This window comes from Schistocerca gregaria, chromosome 4 (genome assembly GCF_023897955.1).
Source record: "Schistocerca gregaria isolate iqSchGreg1 chromosome 4, iqSchGreg1.2, whole genome shotgun sequence".
In the NCBI taxonomy this organism is placed as follows: Eukaryota; Metazoa; Arthropoda; class Insecta; order Orthoptera; family Acrididae; genus Schistocerca; species Schistocerca gregaria.
In genome coordinates, this window is record NC_064923.1 from 80,114,900 (window position 1) to 80,137,672 (window position 22,773).

Consider the following 22,773-nt stretch of genomic DNA (forward strand, 5'->3'; position numbering starts at 1 on the left):
ATAGCCTTCAAGAAAACAAAAGTGAATAACCATGTATCTTGTGTTAAAACAGGCTGGTAGTTAGGTAGCAATAAAGGAGTGAATAATAACAACTCGAGGAAATGTCAGAAAGTAATTTTTGACACAGACAGGATATAGTTGGTGTATTTGTCTACAATATGACTGAATTTATACTTGTTTGTATGTATGTGTGTGTATGAACAGAGATGTTGACTTAGAAGAGTAATAATGCGTGTTTTCTTTGTGGAAGTGTGCAAATTCAAGAGTGCTAGTTAGACAGGGTTGTTTTGAAGAGTGAATTGGAAAATGTGAATGGATAGTATGGTTATATTTATTCTATTGAGACTTTTGATGTATAATCTGCTTCATACAGCAATATGAAATTGCTGTATATTTAGATTATTTTATTTTGAAATGAGGAATTTAAACGATTATCTCATGTTCTCTCAAAAATAAAACTCCATCTGCAGCAGATGATATTTATAAAAAATTAATATTTGATTATTAATGACAGTACACTATTTCAATTTTGAAATACACGCAAGCCAAAAAAAGTTTAATAAATATGTTAAAATAATTAAAAGTTTTTTTTTTTAAATACTTCCTTGTTTCCTATTCCAAACTATTTTTAGCCTCTGAAGACTACTTTTACTCTTCTTGCAAGTGAAAAGGGATACCTCAAGACACTTCTACATTTCTTTGCCAACTTCAGTACTGTTCGGAACATCAAAATCAATTAAGTCTTCAGTTAGTAGTACTGGCAATGTGTGGCGTGTTCAGATTCTCTAAATAGTAAAGGAAGTACGAGGATACAGTGAAGAGTTTTTTGGTCAAGACTAGACTTTTTCTATCTAGAGCCCTTTTAGCTCAATGCCCTTCGTCCAAGCACTGTTATGAGAACACCAATTAACACAATTCTTCAGGGCAAGAGGACACTTAGCTGTGGGCCTATTATGCAACATGTACCAACATAACAAAAAAAATTTCATGAAAATGAGTGTCAGGCTGACAATCTCTATCCTTGCACTCAAAATATCAGCAGACCTCAATCCAGTTTCTATACTCCTACAATTTTGTTTTGAAAATAATTACCGGGTCTGCTACAACCTCTGGGAAAAGACTATTCCCAACTATTCATTGAATTGAGCCTTCCAAACTGTACTCTCACGCACTTCACACACTTCACATGCGATACCTAGACTGGAAGTATCTCGATGGTACCAGCCACTACTGACCTTCCTACTGGTTTGTTTCAACATACTTAGATCTCATAAAAGGAGTCATAGAATTTTAAATAAAATATGAGGGTGATGCAGTCATGCGAAAACCAAAACTTTGCTTTCCACAAAAACAATATTGTTTATTTCAAATTTTTGATACTACCAAACACCACTCCTTTTACCAAAGCTTTCTGTAGTGTACAATTAGCTCTAAAGATAATACGAGATCACTACCAAAGAGCAAAAACTGCCCGACTTAAAAACACACTTGTCTAAAGTGGACTTGCTAGGAATAATTATCTTTTTCTCCATGGCCTGCACAATCCCTACTCGTTGTTTTTGAATTTTTTTTTATTTTGGACCTCAGTGAGAACGATACGGATATGCTTTCCATTTCAAAACAATTCTTTTGAGCAAAACACTTCAGCTTCCTGGTTATATTGCAGTTATAGTACTGGAATACAGTGAAGTAAATTACTTCAAAATGTTCGTAGAAAAGCGAGAGAGCAATGGTAAATGAACCTTGCTCATTTCTGTTAGTTAAATTTATAAATCCTTATTTAGTTGTTGAGGTTACTCCCACCAAATTTTCATTCATAGTCTACAAACACATTTTTCTTGATATTAACTGAATTTTTAAGCAGTGTTTCGAAAAACATCATGGTACTTAAAAGAATTTGAAACAATTTTACTTCTTATTCTTCACGATGAGCAACACTCAATTTTCACATGTGTAATGTTTATCAAACAACATGGTATTTATAACAAAGAAATATGACCTGCACTTTCTGCTGTCCAGTGCTGTGCAAATGTTTCAATGTTGCACAGTTTGTTCAGAGAAAAAGAGAAAATTAAAAGTCCTCCTTTTGCTGAACAGATGTGTATTACATTTCGTTAATACAAATCAATATACAGTATAGATGTAAATCTGAAGGAAATTAGTGCTCACAGAAATTTGAAAGCAGTTTAACACCTTGTCATGCATTTTACTGTCAGGGACTAAGTTGATATCTTCACAGATGGGGGAAAAGGAGAGAGAGTCACAAATTCCTGCTGAGAAAAGTTCTGAAATATTCCATCAGGTATTTTCCTGAAAAAGAATTTGGGCCTAGATCTTTCACTGAAGACATTTGCTATCCTTAGCAGTGGATTTTCCGATTCTCTTCCAATCGAAGTAGCAAATAGGTCTGAACGCATTTTCTTAACTTGACGCAATTCTCAAGTTCTCCAGGTTCCTTTACTATTTATTCATTTTCATTACTGAAATGCAGGATAAAACACTATAAATGGTGTGCTACCCGGCATTCAGCCAAGCTGCTGTTTCCATTTTATGTATAGTACCTAGAAGCACAATGCTAATCAATTATGCCGAGAAAACCTGAGAGACAGTACAAACACCAATATACATCATAATGGCTGATCACTGGCATAAAAAAGATATGAATTTGGTAGAAAATGATGTGTATAAATTATCACTTGGGAACAATGGGATTTTGGACCATTCTTTGGGCGGAAAAAAAATCCTGTTCTAATCCCTTGAGAACTGATGGAAAATGAGACTGATCCTTCAATGTTTTTGAAATACTGACCACAATGGCTTAATATTCAAACCCAGCAGTTGTAGACAACAGGGAAAATATTCCAATTTATTTAAGAATCATTCAACCAATTTCGAACATTTCCCGCTGCTTGTATGGGATATCGTTAGCTTGGAAGACTATATACTGCTGCGAGCTGAATGTGGTCTCATTTTCTACATGGCTGATTGCCTGGTTCAATCATTTCCAATGAACACCAGTCATGCAGCTTTCTCGCCTGACATCTCGGACTCTGCAATGTCAGTGACAGATGGGGCAAGTAGAGTTGATGTTTATATAGGAGGGGGATGATGAAACCAGTTTCTGACTGCTGCCCACCACCAGAATTCACACCAAAGGTAGAAATGGTTACCACCACGTCTAGCGCTACTGCAGAAGCTTGCAGTAGCAGCTGTTTTTTTACAATAAGGTAAGTGAACATACATAAATAAAATTGTCTGAAACACTTTGTTACCTTTCATTTCGCTGTTACTGAAGGATACACTGAAAACCACGATACGACTGTCTATGCCATTAGAAGATTAGGATTTAACATTAAATCAAGAATGAGGTCATAATGGAAAACATGAGCTTGGATTAGAATGGAAATCAGCTACATCTTTTTCAAAACAGCCATCCACACTTTTGCCTCAAACAATTTAGGGAAATCATAAAAACCTAAATCTGGATGGGCACATGGAGAATTGAACTGATGTCCTTTGCAGAGCACAGTGTCATACTACTGCTCATCACCCCACTCTGTCCTAAGATTATTAGAGAAGCACCATAATACACAGGATTGTGTAAAAGAGTGTCTGAATTATACTCTTGGTGGAAATTCTTCATTTGTAAATATATGCTGTGGTAAGTAACAGAGTAAACATAGACTTATGGAACCACATTACATGTTTGCATTGGTTGATAGTCCATGTTTGGGCTCCCTCCAACTCCTAACCCCTTCTTTACATTAATCTCAACTATAAGAAACTTGGAAACAGCTGTCTACCATGAACAGACGGTTTACACTGCTTCAACAACAAGGATTTCATTCACACTGATTTCTATAGATGGCAAAGTGCTATCTCCAGTGGTTTTATTGTTATAGGTATAAGATACCTTTCAGTCTATCACTAACCTTGCTGTGAACTATGTACACTCAGTGTTTGTCATGTATCTGCTCTTGGTCTATCTTTACCTGGGAGAACTATCCGAAACTGTGATGTTTGTTGACACATCCATTCTACACAATAAGAGAATAATCAGACAGGCTTATAACTGGTTCACAATAAACCTTAACATGTGTTGTTGTTGTGGTCTTCAGTCCTGAGACTGGTTTGATGCAGCTCTCCATGCTACTCTATCCTGTGCAAGCTTCTTCATCTCCCAGTACCTACTGCAACCTACATCCTTCTGAATCTGCTTAGTGTACTCATCTCTCGGTCTCCCTCTACGATTTTTACCCTCCACACTGCCCTCCAATGCTAAATTTGTGATCCCTTGATGCCTCAAAACATGTCCTACCAACCGATCCCTTCTTCTAGTCAAGTTGTGCCACAAACTTCTCTTCTCCCCAATCCTATTCAATACCTTCTCATTAGTTACGTGATCTATCCACCTTATCTTCAGTATTCTTCTGTAGCACCACATTTCGAAAGCTTCTATTCTCTTCTTGTCCAAACTAGTTATCGTCCATGTTTCACTTCCATACATGGCTACACTCCAAACAAATATTTTCAGAAATGACTTCCTGACACTTAAATCTATATTCGATGTTAACAAATTTCTCTTCTTCAGGAACGCTTTCCTTGCCATTGCCAGTCTACATTTTATATCCTCTATACTTCGACCATCATCAGTTATTTTACTTCCTAAGTAGCAAAACTCCTTTACTACTTTAAGTGTCTCATTTCCTAATCTAATTCCCTCAGCATCACCCGACTTAATTCGACTACATTCCATTATCCTCGTTTTGCTTTTGTTGATGTTCATCTTATATCCTCCTTTCAAGACACTGTCCATTCCGTTCAACTGCTCTTCCAAGTCCTTTGCCGTCTCTGACAGAATTACAATGTCATCGGCGAACCTCAAAGTTTTTACTTCGTCTCCATGAATTTTAATACCTACTCCAAATTTTTCTTTTGTTTCCTTTACTGCTTGCTCAATATACAGATTGAATAACATCGGGGAGAGGCTACAACCCTGTCTCACTCCCTTCCCAACAACTGCCTCCCTTTCATGCCCCTCAAGCCTTATAACTGCCATCTGGTTTCTGTACAAATTGTAAATAGCCTTTCGCTCCCTGTATTTTACCCCTGCCACCTTTAGAATTTGCGAAAGAGTATTCCAGTCAACATTGTCAAAAGCTTTCTCTAAGTCTACAAATGCTAGAAACGTAGGTTTGCCTTTTCTTAATCTTTCTTCTAAGATAAGTCGTAAGGTCAGTATTGCCTCACGTGTTCCAACATTTCGACGGAATCCAAACTGATCCTCCCCGAGGTCCGCATCTACCAGTTTTTCCATTCGTCTGTAAAGAATTCGCGTTAGTATTTTGCAGCTGTGACTTATTAAACTGATAGTTCGGTAATTTTCACATCTGTCAGCACCTGCTTTCTTTGGGATTGGAATTATTATATTCTTCTTGAAGTCTGAGGGTATTTCGCCTGTCTCATACATCTTGCTCACCAGCTGGTAGAGTTTTGTCATGACTGGTTCTCCCAAGGCCGTCAGTAGTTCTAATGGAATGTTGTCTACTCCGGGGGCCTTGTTTCGACTCAGGTCTTTCAGTGCTCTGTCAAACTCTTCACGCAGTATCGTATCACCCATTTCGTCTTCATCTACATCCTCTTCCATTTCCATTATATTGTCCTCAAGTACATCACCCTTGTATAAACCTTCTATATACTCCTTCCACCTTTCTGCCTTCCCTTCTTTGCTTAGAACTGGGTTGCCATCTGAGCTCTTGATATTCATACACGTGGTTCTCTTCTCTCCAAAGGTCTCTTTAATTTTCCTGTAGGCAGTATCTATCTTACCCCTAGTGAGATAAGCTTCTACAACCTTAACATTACACTCATATTATGCAATTAAAAAAATTAATAATAATAATAATAATAATAATAATAATTAGTTATTGCTACAAGATGTAGAGAGCAATTAACACACAGTGGATGAGGCTACACGTGTGAGGTTCTTGGGGATCCACATGTAGCAGATATTAAACTATGTTAGAAAAAGTATGTAGTGGATCCTCCATTACATTTTTTGTGGTTTCTGTATGACGCATGTAGCTTACATAACATGCATCAAAATATTCATCAGAGACTTGTCCATTACCTAATATAATTCTTCTGAACTTCTCATAGTTCTAGTTTCTATGACAAAAAGTCCACTAAACATGGTAAAGTGCATTAAATATGGCACGGCTTTCAGCATTAGGCTGTGTTTCAGCTCACTTTGTTGCCACAATCTTTATTTTATGTTCACATTTATTGGCATTGCTAACTCACTACCAAATCATCATCTTACAACTTGACCTATGCTAAACATATGTGGCACCACAATCAAGATTTCAGAGGGAGTCCAATATTACACACTTGCCATGAAGAAATGCCGCCAATAAAACTACATACAGTAGCACTAAACAAACCCCTCTCTTACCCCCACAAATTACATTTGTCACGGCAAACCAACAAACAGAGCAGACTATTTTTCCACAGTTTTTCCATATTTTAATTCTGTGTAATTCAACATATTGATACGTCAACACCTCATAATAGTAGCAAGTGAGTTGACAGCTTTTAGCAGTTTCAGACATTTTATATTACAAGAGGGCTCTAAAGGACAACATAAGCACACTACAGACTTGTCAGAAAACAACAGTCAGAAGTGAAGCTTTTCTGTAAGTGTGCAAACAAAAGAAAATCACAAGGAACCTTACTTTACTTCAAAGAAGTGAGTTTCCCCATCATAAAATTTCTTTCAGATATATATTTGCATCTCAAAGTTACTATCCTGCCCAGTGAGATTTTTATACAGGGTGTCCCATTTATCTTGACCACCCTAAATAACTGTTTGTCCACACACAAATTACAAAATGTTTCAAGCAAATGTTTTTAGCCATCAGGGGGACATCAATCAGCATGACTGCCTTCATTGTAGCTATGTTTTTTTTTTTTTTTTTTTTTTTTTTTTTTTTTTTTTTTTTTTTTTTTTTTTTAACGAAGATATGAACATCAGTATGACTTTTCTAAATGGCACCCTGTACTTTTTATTCGGTAATTCCTTTCCTCTCCTCAAGGCCTATTAAAAAATGTATCACAGTGTAACATTCACCGAAACACAATGTTATTAATTACACAACACAACACTGACTTTGAGCCCAGGATCACAAACTCGTCCACTTGCTGGAGTTGTCAGAAAACAAATGAAAACCAAGTAAAAATTGACTTTGACTCTCCTTTACTACTGCCCAGCAGTAGAACACTCAAAAGTGCTCAAAGTGGTGATCCTGGTCACCAATACACTGGTGCACTTGTTGATCCTGGTCACCAATACACTGGTGCACTTGTTGAATGGAAGAATTATTTACTGCCTCCAGTTTTGCCTGCCGAAGAGAATTACAGGTAAGCATGATATGCTCCTGCATGTCGTCTGGAGTTGTTGGAATATCGCAATAGAGAACGTCTTTAATGCGTCCCCAAAGAAAAGAGTCCAGAGGATTTAAATCAGGGGACCTGGCATGCCAAGTAACTGTTCCTCCTCAACCAATCGATCTGGCAGGATACCTTCCGTTCAGAACACGACATGCACGCAAGGCATTATGTGCTGGACATCCATCGTGTTAATCCACATAAGCATTCTGGTTCTTAGCAGCACTTCATCCAAAAGAGGAAGAAGAATTCGTCTGAGGAAGTTGGCATATGCTGTGCCTTTTAGACTACCATTGATGAAATAAGGGCCAATAATTGTAATACCAAGCATACCACAGCAGACGTTAACTCTCCATTGACGCTGATGTTCCACCTGTCTAAGCCACTGTGGGTTGTCGCTGGACCAATAATGCATATTCCTGTCCATTGTTTCAGAAGGAACATTCAGAGGTAAATAGAACATTGGAGAAAAACATTGGGTTGGGGAGGATTTGCTGTTGTGCCCACTGACAGAACAATAGACGATTCTGGAAATCATTCCCATGCAATTCTTGATTTAGCTGTACATAGTAAAGATGGAACCGGTGAAGTGTAAGAATAAAATGTACACTGGTCAATCTCGTGTTCAAGCTGTTGTGTGCTCACATATGGATTCATAGCACCGGAAGCAAGAACAGTAACTTTGGCAGCTTTGTCTGTGATACTGCTACAACGATTGCACTGCCATGGGTTGAAACTTCCCGTTTCCTAAAGTGCTGCAACAAGATGAGAAAACATCCATCGGGAAGGCGAATCCTTGTCAAGATATCGCTCTCAGTACAGCTCTGCTGCCTGCGTAACATTTTGTCTACCTTCAACAACAACAACAGAAATGTTATGTCAATGCAGTTTGTAGGAAGGACAGCCTTTACTGTATGCCTACTCTACACAGAAGTATTTAAAAGGACTAAACTATTGTACTAATTGTACCCGTACACAAGAAAACAGCAATGCAATTACTGTTCTGCTAACTTAAATTCCCCATAGATGAGTAGCATTTGTACTTTCTCTTTGTTGTACATTCTACTTATGTTTACATTTGTCCTCTGTCAACATGAGAACGTGGTTGTGTTCCATTAACCTGAGTACCTGCACTAAGAGCTGGGAGCGTCAACATCAATGTTGTGTTATGTAATTAATAACATAGTGTTTCAGTGAATGGTGCACTGCGATTTATTATTGAACAGGTCTTTAGGAGAGGAAATGAATTTCCGAATAAAAAATACAGGGTGCCATTTAAAAAGTCATACCGCTGTTCATATATTTGTAAAAAACAAAGCTACAACAAAGGCAATCATGCTGATTGATGTCCCCCTGATGGCTAAGGAACATTTGCTAGAAACATTTTGTAATTTGCATCTGGACAAACAGTTATTTAGGGTGGTCAAGATAAATGGGACATCCTGTATATCATGAAATGGGGTTGCTTGAACCTACAGAAGAGACCAGTGTCCACTAAAACTGATTAAATTAAAGAAATCAGTGTCCTGATCACATATTAGTTTATTAAAATTTGTAACTCGTTTTGGATTTGCAACATGTACATCTGTACTCAGAGAATCACTTTGAAGTGCATGGCGAAGAGTACATCCCACTCCATCAGTTATAAGGGAATGTTTCCTGTATATATGGAGTGTGGGAAAAATGGTTCCCGCAAGCCATAATCCAAAGGTAGTGGTCATCCATTGCAGTAGTAGGCCTTGGGCGGCCTGAGCGAGGCATGTCATCAACAGTTCCTGTCTCTCTGTATCTCCTCCATGTCCAAACAACATCGCTTAGGTTCACTTCAAAACGCCTGGACACTTCCCTTGTTGAGAGCCCTTCCTGGCACAAAGTAAGAAAGCGGACGTGATCGAACCACGGTACGGACTGTCTAGGCATGGCTGAAGTACAAACGACACAAGCTGTGTACCTCCTTCCTGGTGAAATGACTGGAACTGATCGGCTGTTGGACCCCTCCGTCTTATAATGGGTGCTGCTCATGCACGGTTGTTTACATCTTTGGGCAGGTTTAGTGACATCTCTGAACAGTCAGAAAGACTGTGGCTGTGATGCAACATCCACAGTCAATGTATATCTTCAGGAGTTCTGGGAATCGGGGAACGCAAAACTTTTTTTGACGTTTGTAACTTTACCCTCATGATCCCTTTGGGAGGGATTCCACTATCTTCCTAGAATCACCATTAAAAGTCGGTTCTGGTTCTTGAAACTTTGTTTATAGACTTTCTCGGGATAGTTTCCCTCTCTCTTCAGGAGTCTGCCAGTTCAATTCTTTCAACATCCAAGTGACATTCTCTCGCGGGTCAGACAAACCTGTGACTATTCGTGCTGTCTTTTCCGTATATAGTGAACATTCCATGCTAGTCTTATTTGGTATGGGTCCCACACACTTGAGCATTATTCTAGGTTGGGTCACAAAGTGATTTTTAAGCACTCTCCTTTGTAGACTGATTTCCTAGTATTCTACCAATAAACTCAAGTCTGCTACCTGCTTTACCGACAACTGAGCCTATGCAATTGTTCATTTCATGTCCCTACAAAGTGTTACACCAAAGTAGTTGGTATGAGTTTACAGATTCCAACTGTGACTCACTAATACTATATTCATAGGATACCATGCTTTTTCATTTCATTTCATGACATGTAAAATTTAACATTTTTGAACATTTAAACCACACTGCCTATCACTGCGCCACTCTGAAATATTATCAAGTTCTGATTGAATATTTGTACATACTTCGTTCAAACTGTACTTCGTTGCAGCTAATTGTGTCACATGTGAAAAGTCTGATGTTACTATTAGTATTGTCTGCAAGATCATTAATATACAAAATGTACAGCAAGGGATCCAACACACTTCACTGGGCTTCACTCAAAGTTAATTATACATCTGTCAATACTGCATATCTCTACCAAGGAATCCTCAGTCCAACAACATATTTCACATGATACCCCATATGATCATAAGTGTAGGTGTGCTACTGCTTCAAATACTTGATCTACCTGACTGCCTTGATCCGTGGCCTTCAGGTTGTCATATGAGAAAAGTACAAGTAGGGTCTCACACAATTATGTTGAAATCCATGGTGTTTGGCATGGACGTGGTCAATCTGTTCGAGAAACCTCATGAGGTTTGAGCTCAGGATATGCTCCAAGATTCTATAGAAATTGGATGGTTTCTTCCAACTACTAGGCTCTCTCTCTCTCAGGATGTATGGTAGCTTATTGTTAATGGAGGCACTAGCTTAGCTGTGAATTGGATATAGAATCTGACAGGGATTCCATTGGACTCTGGGGATTTGTTCAATTTTAATGATTTCAGCTGTTTCTCAATGTCGTTGACACTAATATCTATTTCACGTGTCTTTTCAGTGGTATGAGAATTAAGTATGGGTAATGATCCTGGGTTTTCCTTTGTAAAGGATCATTTGAAAACAGAGTTAAGCATTTCTGATTTAACTTTGATACTCTCACTTTCAGTTCCAGTCTCGTCCATGAGTGACTGGACACTAACTTTGGTGCCATTAACACCCTTTACAAAATCTGTCCCAAACATCAGCAGATTGGCACATAAACCAACACGTTGACAATACCAAAAGTTTTTAGAATCGGAGATTTTGAATATTTTAGTATGACAATGAGTCATCCACTCTGCAAAAGACTGGGTGTTTTCAAGTTGTTGTTTAACTGAAGTTACTGCTCAGTTTCTATAATGCTTGTAAAATTTGTGCGTATGAATTCCACTTCAGCTGTTGGTTACTTTCCTGAAACCTTTATGGAACATCCATCAGCTGGTATTACCATACATAATTAGGCTAGAGAACAAATTATCCGATATTGTTTGTTGGGTGCTTGGTCAACTATGGAAGTGAACTCCACTGTAACTGAAGAACTATAATACATAGCTATAACATTATCTTTAAAAGAAGGATGACAAGAAGAAGAAAATTAACGAATATTTCTAAATAAAGGGAAGTATAATGTACACACTCTAATCCAATATGGTATGCAATACATTCTTATTTACTGGCTACATGTACATTATTTCTGTAAAGTAACAGTCACAAGGTACAACAGTTCGCACGATTATCAAGTGGTAGGCAATATAGTCATAAGGCCTCCAACGTTTAGACATATTCTTTTACCCATGCAAGGAAATACAGCATGTTAAATAAATAAATAAATCTACATGCCATGGGAATGAAAACTGGTTCATCTATACAGTACTGGCGCTTAAACTTTGGATGTGGATAGGCCATATTTTTCCCGTAATTACTACGCAATTTTTGTTACGCTATAATTAGTTTTGACAGCGATGCCTTATACTGTTATTTTAAGTTGAGCGAATATCGTCTCAGAACCCCGCCCCTTTTCCAGTAACGTCGTCGCACCGGGAAACGTGGTAGGCAATCTGCTATCGAAAATACTCGCGCATATCGAGATGAACAACAGCGTAATGCTGCGGTGAATCCTTGTAAAGCATGCAGCAGAGTTAGCAATGCAGCGCTTCCACCGGCTTTTCAACCAAAAATGCAACGTGATTGGCATGATACACGTCGGTGCTTTACCAGGTACAGTGCAGATAAGTGAGTTTGATCCCATCCACGTGGCTTATCACAAAACATAATTGGAACGTTTAAAGCAAACTCACCTGTTTGTTAGGAGATCACACCTTTCTTTAATAGTAATAGTACCCACGTGGTTCGTTGACCTGTCACACCTGCCATGTTCTCTACGCATCTGCACTGTGGAGCCCTCTAACACAACGTACTGAAGTTGGATGTATTGATTTAGCACAACAGAGTTTAGAGTAGAATTAGTGTTGTAAGTTAAAGAAATCCTACGGGCAACGGAAACAAAAGTTAATTATCTGTATCGTAACGTAAAGGTTACCGAGATAAGCCACTACATAAATAAAATGACTATTTTCAGGAAGAGAAGCATCAAAGTTTGAAAGAATTATCCGCGAGTACCAAAATCTGTACCGAATAATCAGTTGAATTGACCTGTTGTAACATTTAGTTGTCTGCAACTGCGAAAAGATAAATATTTCATTTAAGAGCGGAAATATCACTCGTGATCACGGATATTATTGACATCAGCTGGTTGGCATATAATGCAGATAACAGTACCGTAAATAAAAAAAAAAAAAATGTGGCTGACACACATCCATGTCGGTACATAAAGAGAAAAAAAAAGCACGACTTAGACAGAAGTCAGCTGTGGCAATGCAGAAATGATTTTGGCATTCGCTGTAACTTGTGGATGGCTGGACAATGTTTTTAACACCGCTTTACCACAGTACGAGTTCAGTACCTTAACACTAAGGCCCCCACCCTTCGCTACATAATGTGCACGTAAAGACAATGGTGTATGTCATATATACGTTACACATATTTTACATATATAATTTACACCATAAATAAATAACACCGAAGGCCCACTGAAACGTTGTGCAAATCAAGATGTTCTCCCAACAGTCCATTCACAATATATTTGCTCTCTTCCTTTATACCTGATTTTTTTCCAAATGGAAGGCCTGAAAAAGAGGTTTATAAATTCTGCAACCACATATAATGTTACATCCCAGATTTGTGGCACAAGACTGAGAGCTGGAGAGTCCCGTTAAATGGCTCCAGCTACACATAAGATGCAATTATGGGCGTGTTTGACTGTGTATGTGTTTTTTTGTTTTGTTTTGCATATCTTTTAGAGTAGTTGGCTATACTGTTTGTAATTAATTATTTGCCCATAGACCATTTGGTACAATAATATCCGGTACTGTAAGTCAGAAACATTTCAGAAGTACCATAAAGTATTAGTATAAAACATTAAAAAAATAGGATGGATTAGGATAGGGCAGAAAGTTGGCCTTGGCCTAAACAAAGGAACCATCCCAGCATTTACCGTAGTGACAAGGGGAAACAATGGAAAACCTAAGTCAGGATGGTCGGATAGGGAGTAGACGTTCAGGTTCTGTTGCTAGAGAGGACTTCAAAATACCCCACAAAATGCTCCTTGTAGGTCAGGACACAAAGATACTAACATTTCTTGAGCTACAAGCAGTTAATTCAGGCAGTCCAGATAGTATAGGCGTGGCACAAAAATCAGTACACCATCACGTGTGGAAGAACTGAAATATAAAATAGCAAAACAAAAGCCAAAGTATGAACTCATTTTTGAAATGGTGTTTAACAAAGGAAAATCAAGAAAAGTAGTTGTTACTTGAAAGTCATACCAGTACAAAGGTCAGTGACATAGCAATAGGTGCTAGTGGTGTTGAAAACCACCTTAAATTTCTAAAATTCACGAGTTCTTGTACTGTCCTGGTTACAGGTGATGACAAGTCTGTTGCCAGTAAGTAGCACTGATATGTGTAGACCCATATCACCCGTGTACTTAAGCTCTTTGGGTGATGACGGGCAGGCCCTGGCTCTCAGACATTGCAGTTATGAGTGCCAAATCTGTGTATCTGCTTCAGCTGTTGGCCTCAAAATTCTTCAAAGTTTTTCTTCTTGGTCTGTTATCACAACCCATCACAGTATAGCTGAGGACATGCCATGTTTGAGATGGTGTCACTCTACTCAAATACTTTGGGTATTTTGTCAATACTGTCCAGGATGTCTCATTTTGTACTCTAGTGCAGGCTCTTGTTGACATCTGGTCTTCAGAGCTGATTCAATTTTTGCTAGCCAGTATAAACTACATAAGCATAATGCATACCTCTCCACACAGTGTGTTTTGGCATTCCTTCTACACTGCAAGCTCCTTTGAATAGTTACCTTCTCCTAATTTATTGCCAGTAGGTAGCTAAGGGCATGACCTATCAAACACTGTCTCAGTCCTTGTGAAGATTCATGTGCTACATACTGCATACCCAGTCTGTTTTATCTTACACAGGAAGCTGTGCTTCCATATGACTGTCTGAGCATCACTCTACCACTTTTGCCACAGTATGACAATGCAGTTCCAACTTTGCCATGATATCTATCATTCCTATCTTTTCATTGAACTGATAGTTTTCTTCTTTCTTTACTCAAGACCACCACTTTCACTTGTATCTGTAGCTCTATGGACAGATTTGAAATATTGCCTGCAATGTATCAGCTGGTGCAGTACTAAAACCTTGATCAACTTGAGCAAGATGGAGGCAGAAAAATTGGAGTTTAAAGTCCTGTCGACAATGAGTCCATTAGAGACAGATCATGAGCTTGGATTAGGAAAGAATATCAGCCTGCACTTTCAAAGAAATCATGACAACATTTGCCTTAAGCAATTTAGGAAAATTAAGCAGTTTTCCTCCCAACTGTGAACCCAATTTGCTGACCACTGCACTGCCTCACTTGGTATAATCAGCTAGAAAAGCACTTTGGTTTACACTCTGTTAACTACTCATGTTGATATTGTCAGCCATTATCTCATTTTAGATGGCACCTAAATTTTCAATTACCTTGGCTAATTATTATCCATTAATTTATGCCTTGTTTATTTCACAATTTCTAAGAGTGTATGAAAATTTGTAGAGACGTATAGGTATCTGGAGACTATCTTTTTATGGGCCTGATGTTTAGTTTCATGAGCAGTTAATAGGTTTCCTATTACTAACATACGATGCCCATATTCGAACTGCTGTCAGTGACCATAAAGTAGCTGTAGCAACAATGATTACAAAAATACAAAGGGAAACTAAAACAAATAGAAGGCTTTATATGTTCAGTAAATGAGATAAGGGTCCAATAGTGTTGTTTCTCAATAAGGAAGTCAAAACATTTAGTTCTGGAGGCAAGTGTGTAGAAGAACTGTGACTCAGGTTGAAAAGAATAGTTGACCATGCATAGATATGTATCTAGTAGAACAGTTCATTATGGAAGAAATGCTCCAATGTATACAATTACTGTAAAGAAACAGACTACTGCATAATAGGTGCAAAACAAAGCATAGAGCTAAAGATAGACAGATGCTGATGAATTGCATTTACCTGTCAGGAGGGTACTGTATGAAGCAGAATATTATCAAAAAGTCTCTTACAAAACTGAAAGAAAGACTGGTTTTATATAAAGGCTGTCAGTGGTATCAAAGTTAATGCCAAGACACTCATGGATAAGACAGGAACTGACTGAATTCTGTTTCAAATTTTTCTTTACAAAGGAAAACCTAACAGTATTGCCTCAATTTAATTCTTACACCACTGTAAAGATGAGTGATAAATTGATATTAGTGTCAATGGTGCTGAGAAACAAGTGAAATTGCTAAATTCATCAATTCTCCAAGTCTCGGTGGAATTATTACCAGCTTCTACACCAATTTTGCAGCTGAGTGACCCTTCTTTTAACTGTAGTCTATCTTGGATCCCTCAAACACAAAACTGAGCCCAGTAGTTGAAAGAAAGCAAAGGCCACATCCGTGTATGAGAAGGCCAACATAAGTGATCCACAAAGGTACCATCCAATATCCTTGACAACCATCTGTTAGATAATCCTAGAAAATATTCTCAGCTCAGACAGAATGACCTTCTCAATGCCAGCCAGAACGGATTCTGAAAACATCGATTGTGTGAAACTCAACTTGCACTTTCCTCACATGGAATCCTTGTACCATGAACCAAGGCAGTCAGATAGTTGCAGTATTTCTTAATTTCCATAAAGCATTTAACTCACACATCTGTACCACTCCTAAGCTTATTACAAAAAATATGATCATGTGATGTAGGAAGCAAAATTAGTGACTAGATTGAGAATTACTTGGTAGGGAGGATGCAACGTGTTATCTATGATGGAGGGTCACTGACAGATGTATTAGCAACTCGAGGTATGCCCCACGGAACTGTATTGATGTTGTTCATGTTGTATATCAGTGTCCTTGTAGACAAAATTAATATAAGCTCAGACTGTTGACACATTATACAATTATCTGTAATGAATACTGTGCTGAAGAAAAGCAGTACAAATGTTCATTTGTGTCTTGATACGATTTCAGAGTGGTGCAAAGATTTCCACCTTGCTTCAAAAGGCTCGAAATGTAAAACTGTGCACCTCATAAAATGAAAAAAGAAATGTAATATTGTATGACCGCAATATTAATGAGTCGCAATTGGAAATAGTCAGCTCATAAAAATATCTGGGTGTAACAGTTCATGGAACAATTACATAGGATCAGTCACAGGAAAAGCAGATGACAGACTTTAGTGCATTAGTAGAATATTATGCAATCTAATCTTTCTACAAAGGAGATTGCTTACAAATCACTCATGTGATCCACTCTGGAATATTGCTCATGTGTGTGGGACCCTTAGCAAATAGGAAACAGGGTATATTGAATATATACAGAGAAGTGGAGCACAAAGGGCCATAGTGTTGTTTAATGCATGGGAGAGTGTCACAGAGATTCTGCAGAAACTGAACCGGCAGAATCTTGAAGCAGACACAAACTATCCTGACAAAGGCTGCTTACAAGGTTTCGAGCAGCTCTAAATGATGAACCAAGAATTATTCTACAACCTGGTACATATTGCTCCCCTGGGGATCACGAAGACAAGATTACACTAATTACACAGAGTTTTTTAAACAATAATTCTTCCTGCACTCAGTATATGAATGGAATGAGAAGCACTCTTAGAAACTGTTACAATGGGAAATGCCCTCTCCCATGCACTTCTCCATGGTTTGCAGAGTATAGATGCAGATGTACTTATAGGTAGTCATATTGGACAAAACGTGCAATTTAATTCATTGGTACCATGATACAGTTCTTAGTGCCACCTTCTGGATTACTTCTCGAGTTTCCGTTTGTAATGATCATGTCCTCAGTACATGCCACTAGTTCTGTGAATACATCATTATCCTACAGTTTTCTTAACACGCTGACTGCCATGAGACTGATGGCAGCCACAGCTGAGCCTTATGCCTGGTGCCTCGTTCCTTCTGGTGGCCACAGCAGAACCTTATGCCGTGGCCTGGTGGTGAAGTGTCCATTAATGTGTTCGTGGTGGTCAACATGTTAAGACTGGGTCAAGCACCAACTGCACATTGTTAAGTCACATATGGCCGTCTGTGAGAAAACTTTTGAAATTCTTTTTGTTAACACTTCCAAGATGGATCCCTTGTTTCACTCTAATACTGGTTATGGCCAATGCTTGAGTGACACTTGGGCTCCATCTCAAAACGATTCAAGTCTATCCCAACACAACAGCAACTGCTCTCCCCATGGCAATAGTTTTTGAAATAGATATGTACCACTCAAGGTCCAGAGTTAGTGAAAAATGCTGACCATGAGATGGAGTTGAATTCTACAACAATATTTATCACTGGCGCTGCAAAATATTTTCATGAAGCACATGTTTCACAAGCTTTATAATCTCCTTCATGGCATCTTTGCACCACTGAAGCCATATTGCTGAAGATGCATTGATGAAATAATGTTTTACCCAGCAGCATACTATGTAATTGCCCCTACAACCATTTTTTGTGGGTGTCTACAAGGCAAACTAGCCTAACATTTGTCTTTACTCTTCCTTGAGATGCCAGTTTTGAACATTCTGGTTCTCTAGCCTGAGATAGATATGTGTTACAGTGTTGACACAAATACGGACATACATGCACATCAAAGGCAAGGAGAATTTCAGCAAGGATACTGCCAGATCAAGGTGGCTTATTCCTTTCATTTGCATGTTAAATTTCCTCACCCCTTCTTAGGAATATGGACAAAATACATCTCTACTGCACTCCTGAAACATCTTTTTCCTTTATTGGATCAGATATAGTAATTGTTTATCAACGGTGAATTTTTGTCAGAGGATCAGAGAGTTCTGCCTAACCTAAAAAACTCACTTGTTCATTCCAAAGTTACTCTACAAACCAAGAAACAATGGCTGGTGTATGGGATGGCATTAAAAATCCCCATCCTATAGTGCATATGAAGGAACTACAGCTCATTACTGTACAGATGAAGTCTCCGGCTTAGACTTCCTAAATGACATGGTAAACAGTGTGCAAATGACTACAACCTGTGCTCTCAAATGGTAGAGGGATGGCTTCTTTCAGCTGGTGACTGATTCCTTTCAGAATGCCTTATGACACATTTGTTTTGGTCCTTTTGGTTGCACTGTGTCTCCAAGAGAAGCCGCCTCTTGCCTAACACTTGAGCTGCCTACAACTAACAGTGCCTTCTTTTCTTTTTGCTCTGTGGATGCCTGGACATCAACAGAGAGACTGTTGCTCTAGCAGGAGAGGGCAGGTTGCTGACCTAAGTTTCATTATTATGGGTCTAGTCTTTCAGATATTTGCCACATACATCCATCTGCATGAAACAGTTCCAGATTCAGGCACAACCAACCGCTTACCAACAGGTGACCACCTGGTGCTGGAATGAGGTTCTATGTGGATCATATCAGCTCCATGAGATGATTGCAACAACAGGAAATTTACCTGCCACCCTTCCACTGGTGCAATTTATACCGGTGGTGGTGATATGAAGCCCTGTTGACTGCATTTACATACTGATGGTATATTTTTTCAGATGGAATATTTTCCGAACAGTCAAAATGCAATCTTCTAAAACCAAGGTCTCTGTTATGTCATCAGTTGTTGGGAAAAATTTGTGACATTGAGGGGTGAATATGTAGAGCACGGCTAACAGCCTCACCAAATTTCATGGTCACAGCTTGATTTTTTTGTGATAATTTAAACTTTATGGGTACCCCTTATACAGGGTGTGTAAAAATAAAGTTTCAAGACTGATTTTTCCCTGAGTAGCAGTGCATGTGCAGACCAGTCACACCACCTGCACCAGATGTCAGGGGTGTTGGCTAAGTGAGCCAAGCATCAGCATTTACCGGCAAAACGCTGGAGGGAAAACGTTGTGAGTGTAGGAGTGTCTGTTTCAAAACATTGCAAGAAATTGGAGCATCCAAAATACAGTGCCTCTTGGAGCAGCAATGTTCGATCAAATTTTGTGTAAAACTGAACAAGACAGGTACAGAAACATTCGAAGTGATTCAAGAGGCCTGTAAAGAATATGCCATGTCACATGCCATGGTTTTTGTGTAGCACAAGAGGTTCAAAGATAGATGCGAAGGCTTGGAGGACGGTGAATGCTCCGGAAGACCTTTAATGAGCAGAACTGACAAAAATCTGGCCAATGTGCATCAAGTTTTAAACAGTGACCCACGTCTCAGCATCAGAATGGTTGCAGATGAAGTGGGTTTGAAGATCACTGGGTGCTGAACCGAGATAATGTGACCGTTCACACCTGCTTCGCCATCACTAAAGTTTTGACCCTGTTCAGCAGGTAGTGCTACTGCAGCCACCCTATAGCCTCGACCTCGTCCCCCCCAGTGACTTCTGTTTGTTCCCCCAGATGACGAGAGATCTGAAAGGGAAGCAGTTTGACAGCATCATTGCAGTCCAAAAGGCTTCAATGAGGGTTTTTAACAGCATTCCAGTTGAGGAGTTCCAGGGAACTTACCAGCAGTTGAAATCTCGTTGGCAGCGGTGTGTGGATTCTTAAAGCACCTATTTTGAAGGATTATAGTCCGACGTATTAAAGTACTCAATAAATTTTGTGTTCTGAGACCAGTCTTGAAACTTCATTTACACACTCTGCACTTACTTCCATATAGGAGCATGTAAAAACTAAACTAACCACAGAGCGTACAGTTTGTTCTGAAATTGCTGCAAGTGATGCTCCTGATAACTAGTGCTGATGCCACACAGTGTGGTGAACTACTCCCACGGATATTAAAAAGGAAACTGGCTAGCCCATATGAGACAAATGAAAACTCGTGTATCAGCATTTCAAACAATGGAAAATCCAGCATGAAATGTAGCAATATTATGAAAAGAAGAGTTGCTGCTCACCATATAGAAGAGATACTGAGTTGCAGATAGGCACAACAAAAAAACAGCAGAAAGCGATTTTTGGCTAACAAGGCCTTCATCGAAAATAGACAACATGCACACAAACTTTCACACAAACGCAACTCTCACACACATGATTACAGTCTTTGGCTGTTGAGTTTGTCCTCAACAGCCAGAGACTGTGGTCACGTGATGCGAGTTGCTTTTGCGTGTGTGTGTTTTTTCGACATAGGCTTTGTTGGCCAAAAGATCACTTTCTGACAGTCTTTTTGTTGTGCCTACCTGCGACCCAAAATCTGCTGCGCTGCATGTTCAGTAGCAACTATCCTTTTTATATTATAATATCATCATTTCAATTATTTTGTCATAGAACTTAAGGAAAATGTGAAACGAGAAATCATGTTTTGGGGAGATGAAATGTAAGACATAAATCATGACTAACAATGATAATATTATGGTGGTCTATTACCAGTCACATAGTCTCATTATCTACATAAGTTATTCTTTCCATAATTTTAGGCATTTTCTAAATAACTTAGGTTCTCTGTGTATAATGTGTTACTATTGTTGTTATTCATAGGAAACTATATTTTGTGAAAATATATGTATGACAAGTAGTTTCTCCTTGTGCACACTGGAATGATTTGTACTTGAGGAAGACACTATTCTTATACTAATTGTAGTTTTTAAAATCATATTGTATTACTTTGTTTCAGGAACACCAAATTACAGGGGGTCTGTTTCAGAGATTACTGAAAATGCTTGTAAAGATGCAGAAATATATATGAAGTGTGAAGTTGTAAGTGTTGCTGTGATTATATTCTTGACATGTTTACATGAACTTGAGGTCCAAATAAAAACAATAAAACTTTTCCTTACAAATCATGTATAGGATGGTGTATTGATTGAAAATATGCATGATGTTCCATATGTTCAACCAAGAGATATGGAACCAGAAACAGTTTCTTTACTGTCATGTATCAGCATGCAGATTAGAAATATTCTGCCACCAACCATACAGTGTGGAGTACAGGTAAATCAAATTGTAAATTAGCTAACTCAAATTGTAAACAATTCAATTCAAGTAGAAAACAAAAAAAATTTCTGATTAATAACCTGTAAAAAAGACAGGTACTGCTCTGTTTTTATTTGTATATATTCTTTTGGAGAACATCATGAATAATTCATGTATAACAGTGGGCATCTTGAAGGAGGAAAGAAGGTGCCACATGCTCAACACCAGTATAACTTTTGATTATTCAGAGGTTCCTCATAAAGAACTGCTGGCTTTATGCATATCCTTATCTTTATGTTTGGAAATTGATACAGCAAGGTAAATTAAGTTATACAACTAACTAACTCCATCAACTAGACAAAACACTTTTTTTTAGCAATGTTTCATGTACTTATTATTAATATAGAACAAGGTTATGAGTTATAAGCTCATTTTCTAGTATATAATTGATCCTAAAGATGAGAACCAAGCAAAGACAAACATGTCATAAAAGTTATCTCTGTTGAGAATTTTGACACAATTCTATATGGATTTAAAAAATTAATTAGGACAGTATTTACAATACTGTGACTGAACATACAATAGAGTAGAGCTACACACAGAAATGGCTTTTTTAAGTTAATTAATTCATTTATTTATTTTTGTTACATGAATGAAGGCACCAAGGTTTTTCTTCTGTGAAGGGGTTACAGTATTGTCTAAAAGGGATGAATAACTGATCTGCATTTGTTCATTCAGTAATGAATTAAAGAGGCCAGGTTCATACAAACATGGCATAAATGAAAACCACAAATACATAATAGATATAGACGCCCTACACATAGATGAAAGAATGCAAAGCTTCCTCAGTTACTGTACACACACTTATTTTTTAATTTCTAACTGAGGAAGCTTTGCACCCTTTCACTCTTATGTGAGGACATCTATATCTATTATGTATTTGTGGTTTTATTTATGCAATTCTTGGCAAACTATGAGGCTTCTTTACTCTCCAATTTCTATGGTGTTCTCTAAGCCTATTGGGCATATGTCCTCCCGTTGCCCATCCAGCGCCACATGTCGAGATTGCGGACGCCCCTCTCACCCCGATTCTCCATGTGCGCCTCCGCCTGTCTGTGTCAACTGTGGGGAACACCACTCTCCATGCTCGCCGGACTGCCCCGTTCTTCATAAGGAGTGGAAGATTATGGAATTTAAGACCCTGGACCGGCTTACTTATCGCGAGGCAAAACTGAAGTTTGAAAGGTTGCATCCTGTCCCTCTTCAAACTTCTTATGCTGCAGCTACGTTATCGTCGCCCTCGCGGGCGGCAGTTGTCGCCTCCTCTGTGCCGCCTTCAGTTGGCCCTCGGGGCCGTCCATCTCTGTCTGCCTCCCTCGTGTCTGGGGGCAAGCCTTCCTCTGTTGCCCCCTTTGCAGT

General features: G+C 38.6%; 1 protein-coding gene across 5 annotated transcripts in view; it reads left to right on the forward strand.

Annotated features, from left to right (window-relative positions):
* Positions 1 to 11,875: 11,875 nt before the first annotated feature.
* The window catches only part of LOC126268222 (uncharacterized protein F13E9.13, mitochondrial), a 55,957-nt gene continuing 45,059 nt past the window's right edge, over positions 11,876 to 22,773 (forward strand). The window contains exons 1-3 of one of the 5 annotated variants that reach the window (XM_049973852.1): positions 11,876 to 12,071; positions 21,056 to 21,138; positions 21,232 to 21,372. In XM_049973852.1, the coding sequence (XP_049829809.1) occupies positions 11,984 to 12,071; positions 21,056 to 21,138; positions 21,232 to 21,372 (312 nt within the window). In that variant the 5' untranslated portion in view covers positions 11,876 to 11,983. Of the gene's footprint in view, positions 12,072 to 12,298; positions 13,162 to 13,250; positions 13,269 to 13,636; positions 13,734 to 21,055; positions 21,139 to 21,231; positions 21,373 to 22,773 lie in introns of those variants that run through there. The other 4 variants (XM_049973853.1, XM_049973854.1, XM_049973856.1 and 1 more) reach the window with 4 other exon arrangements.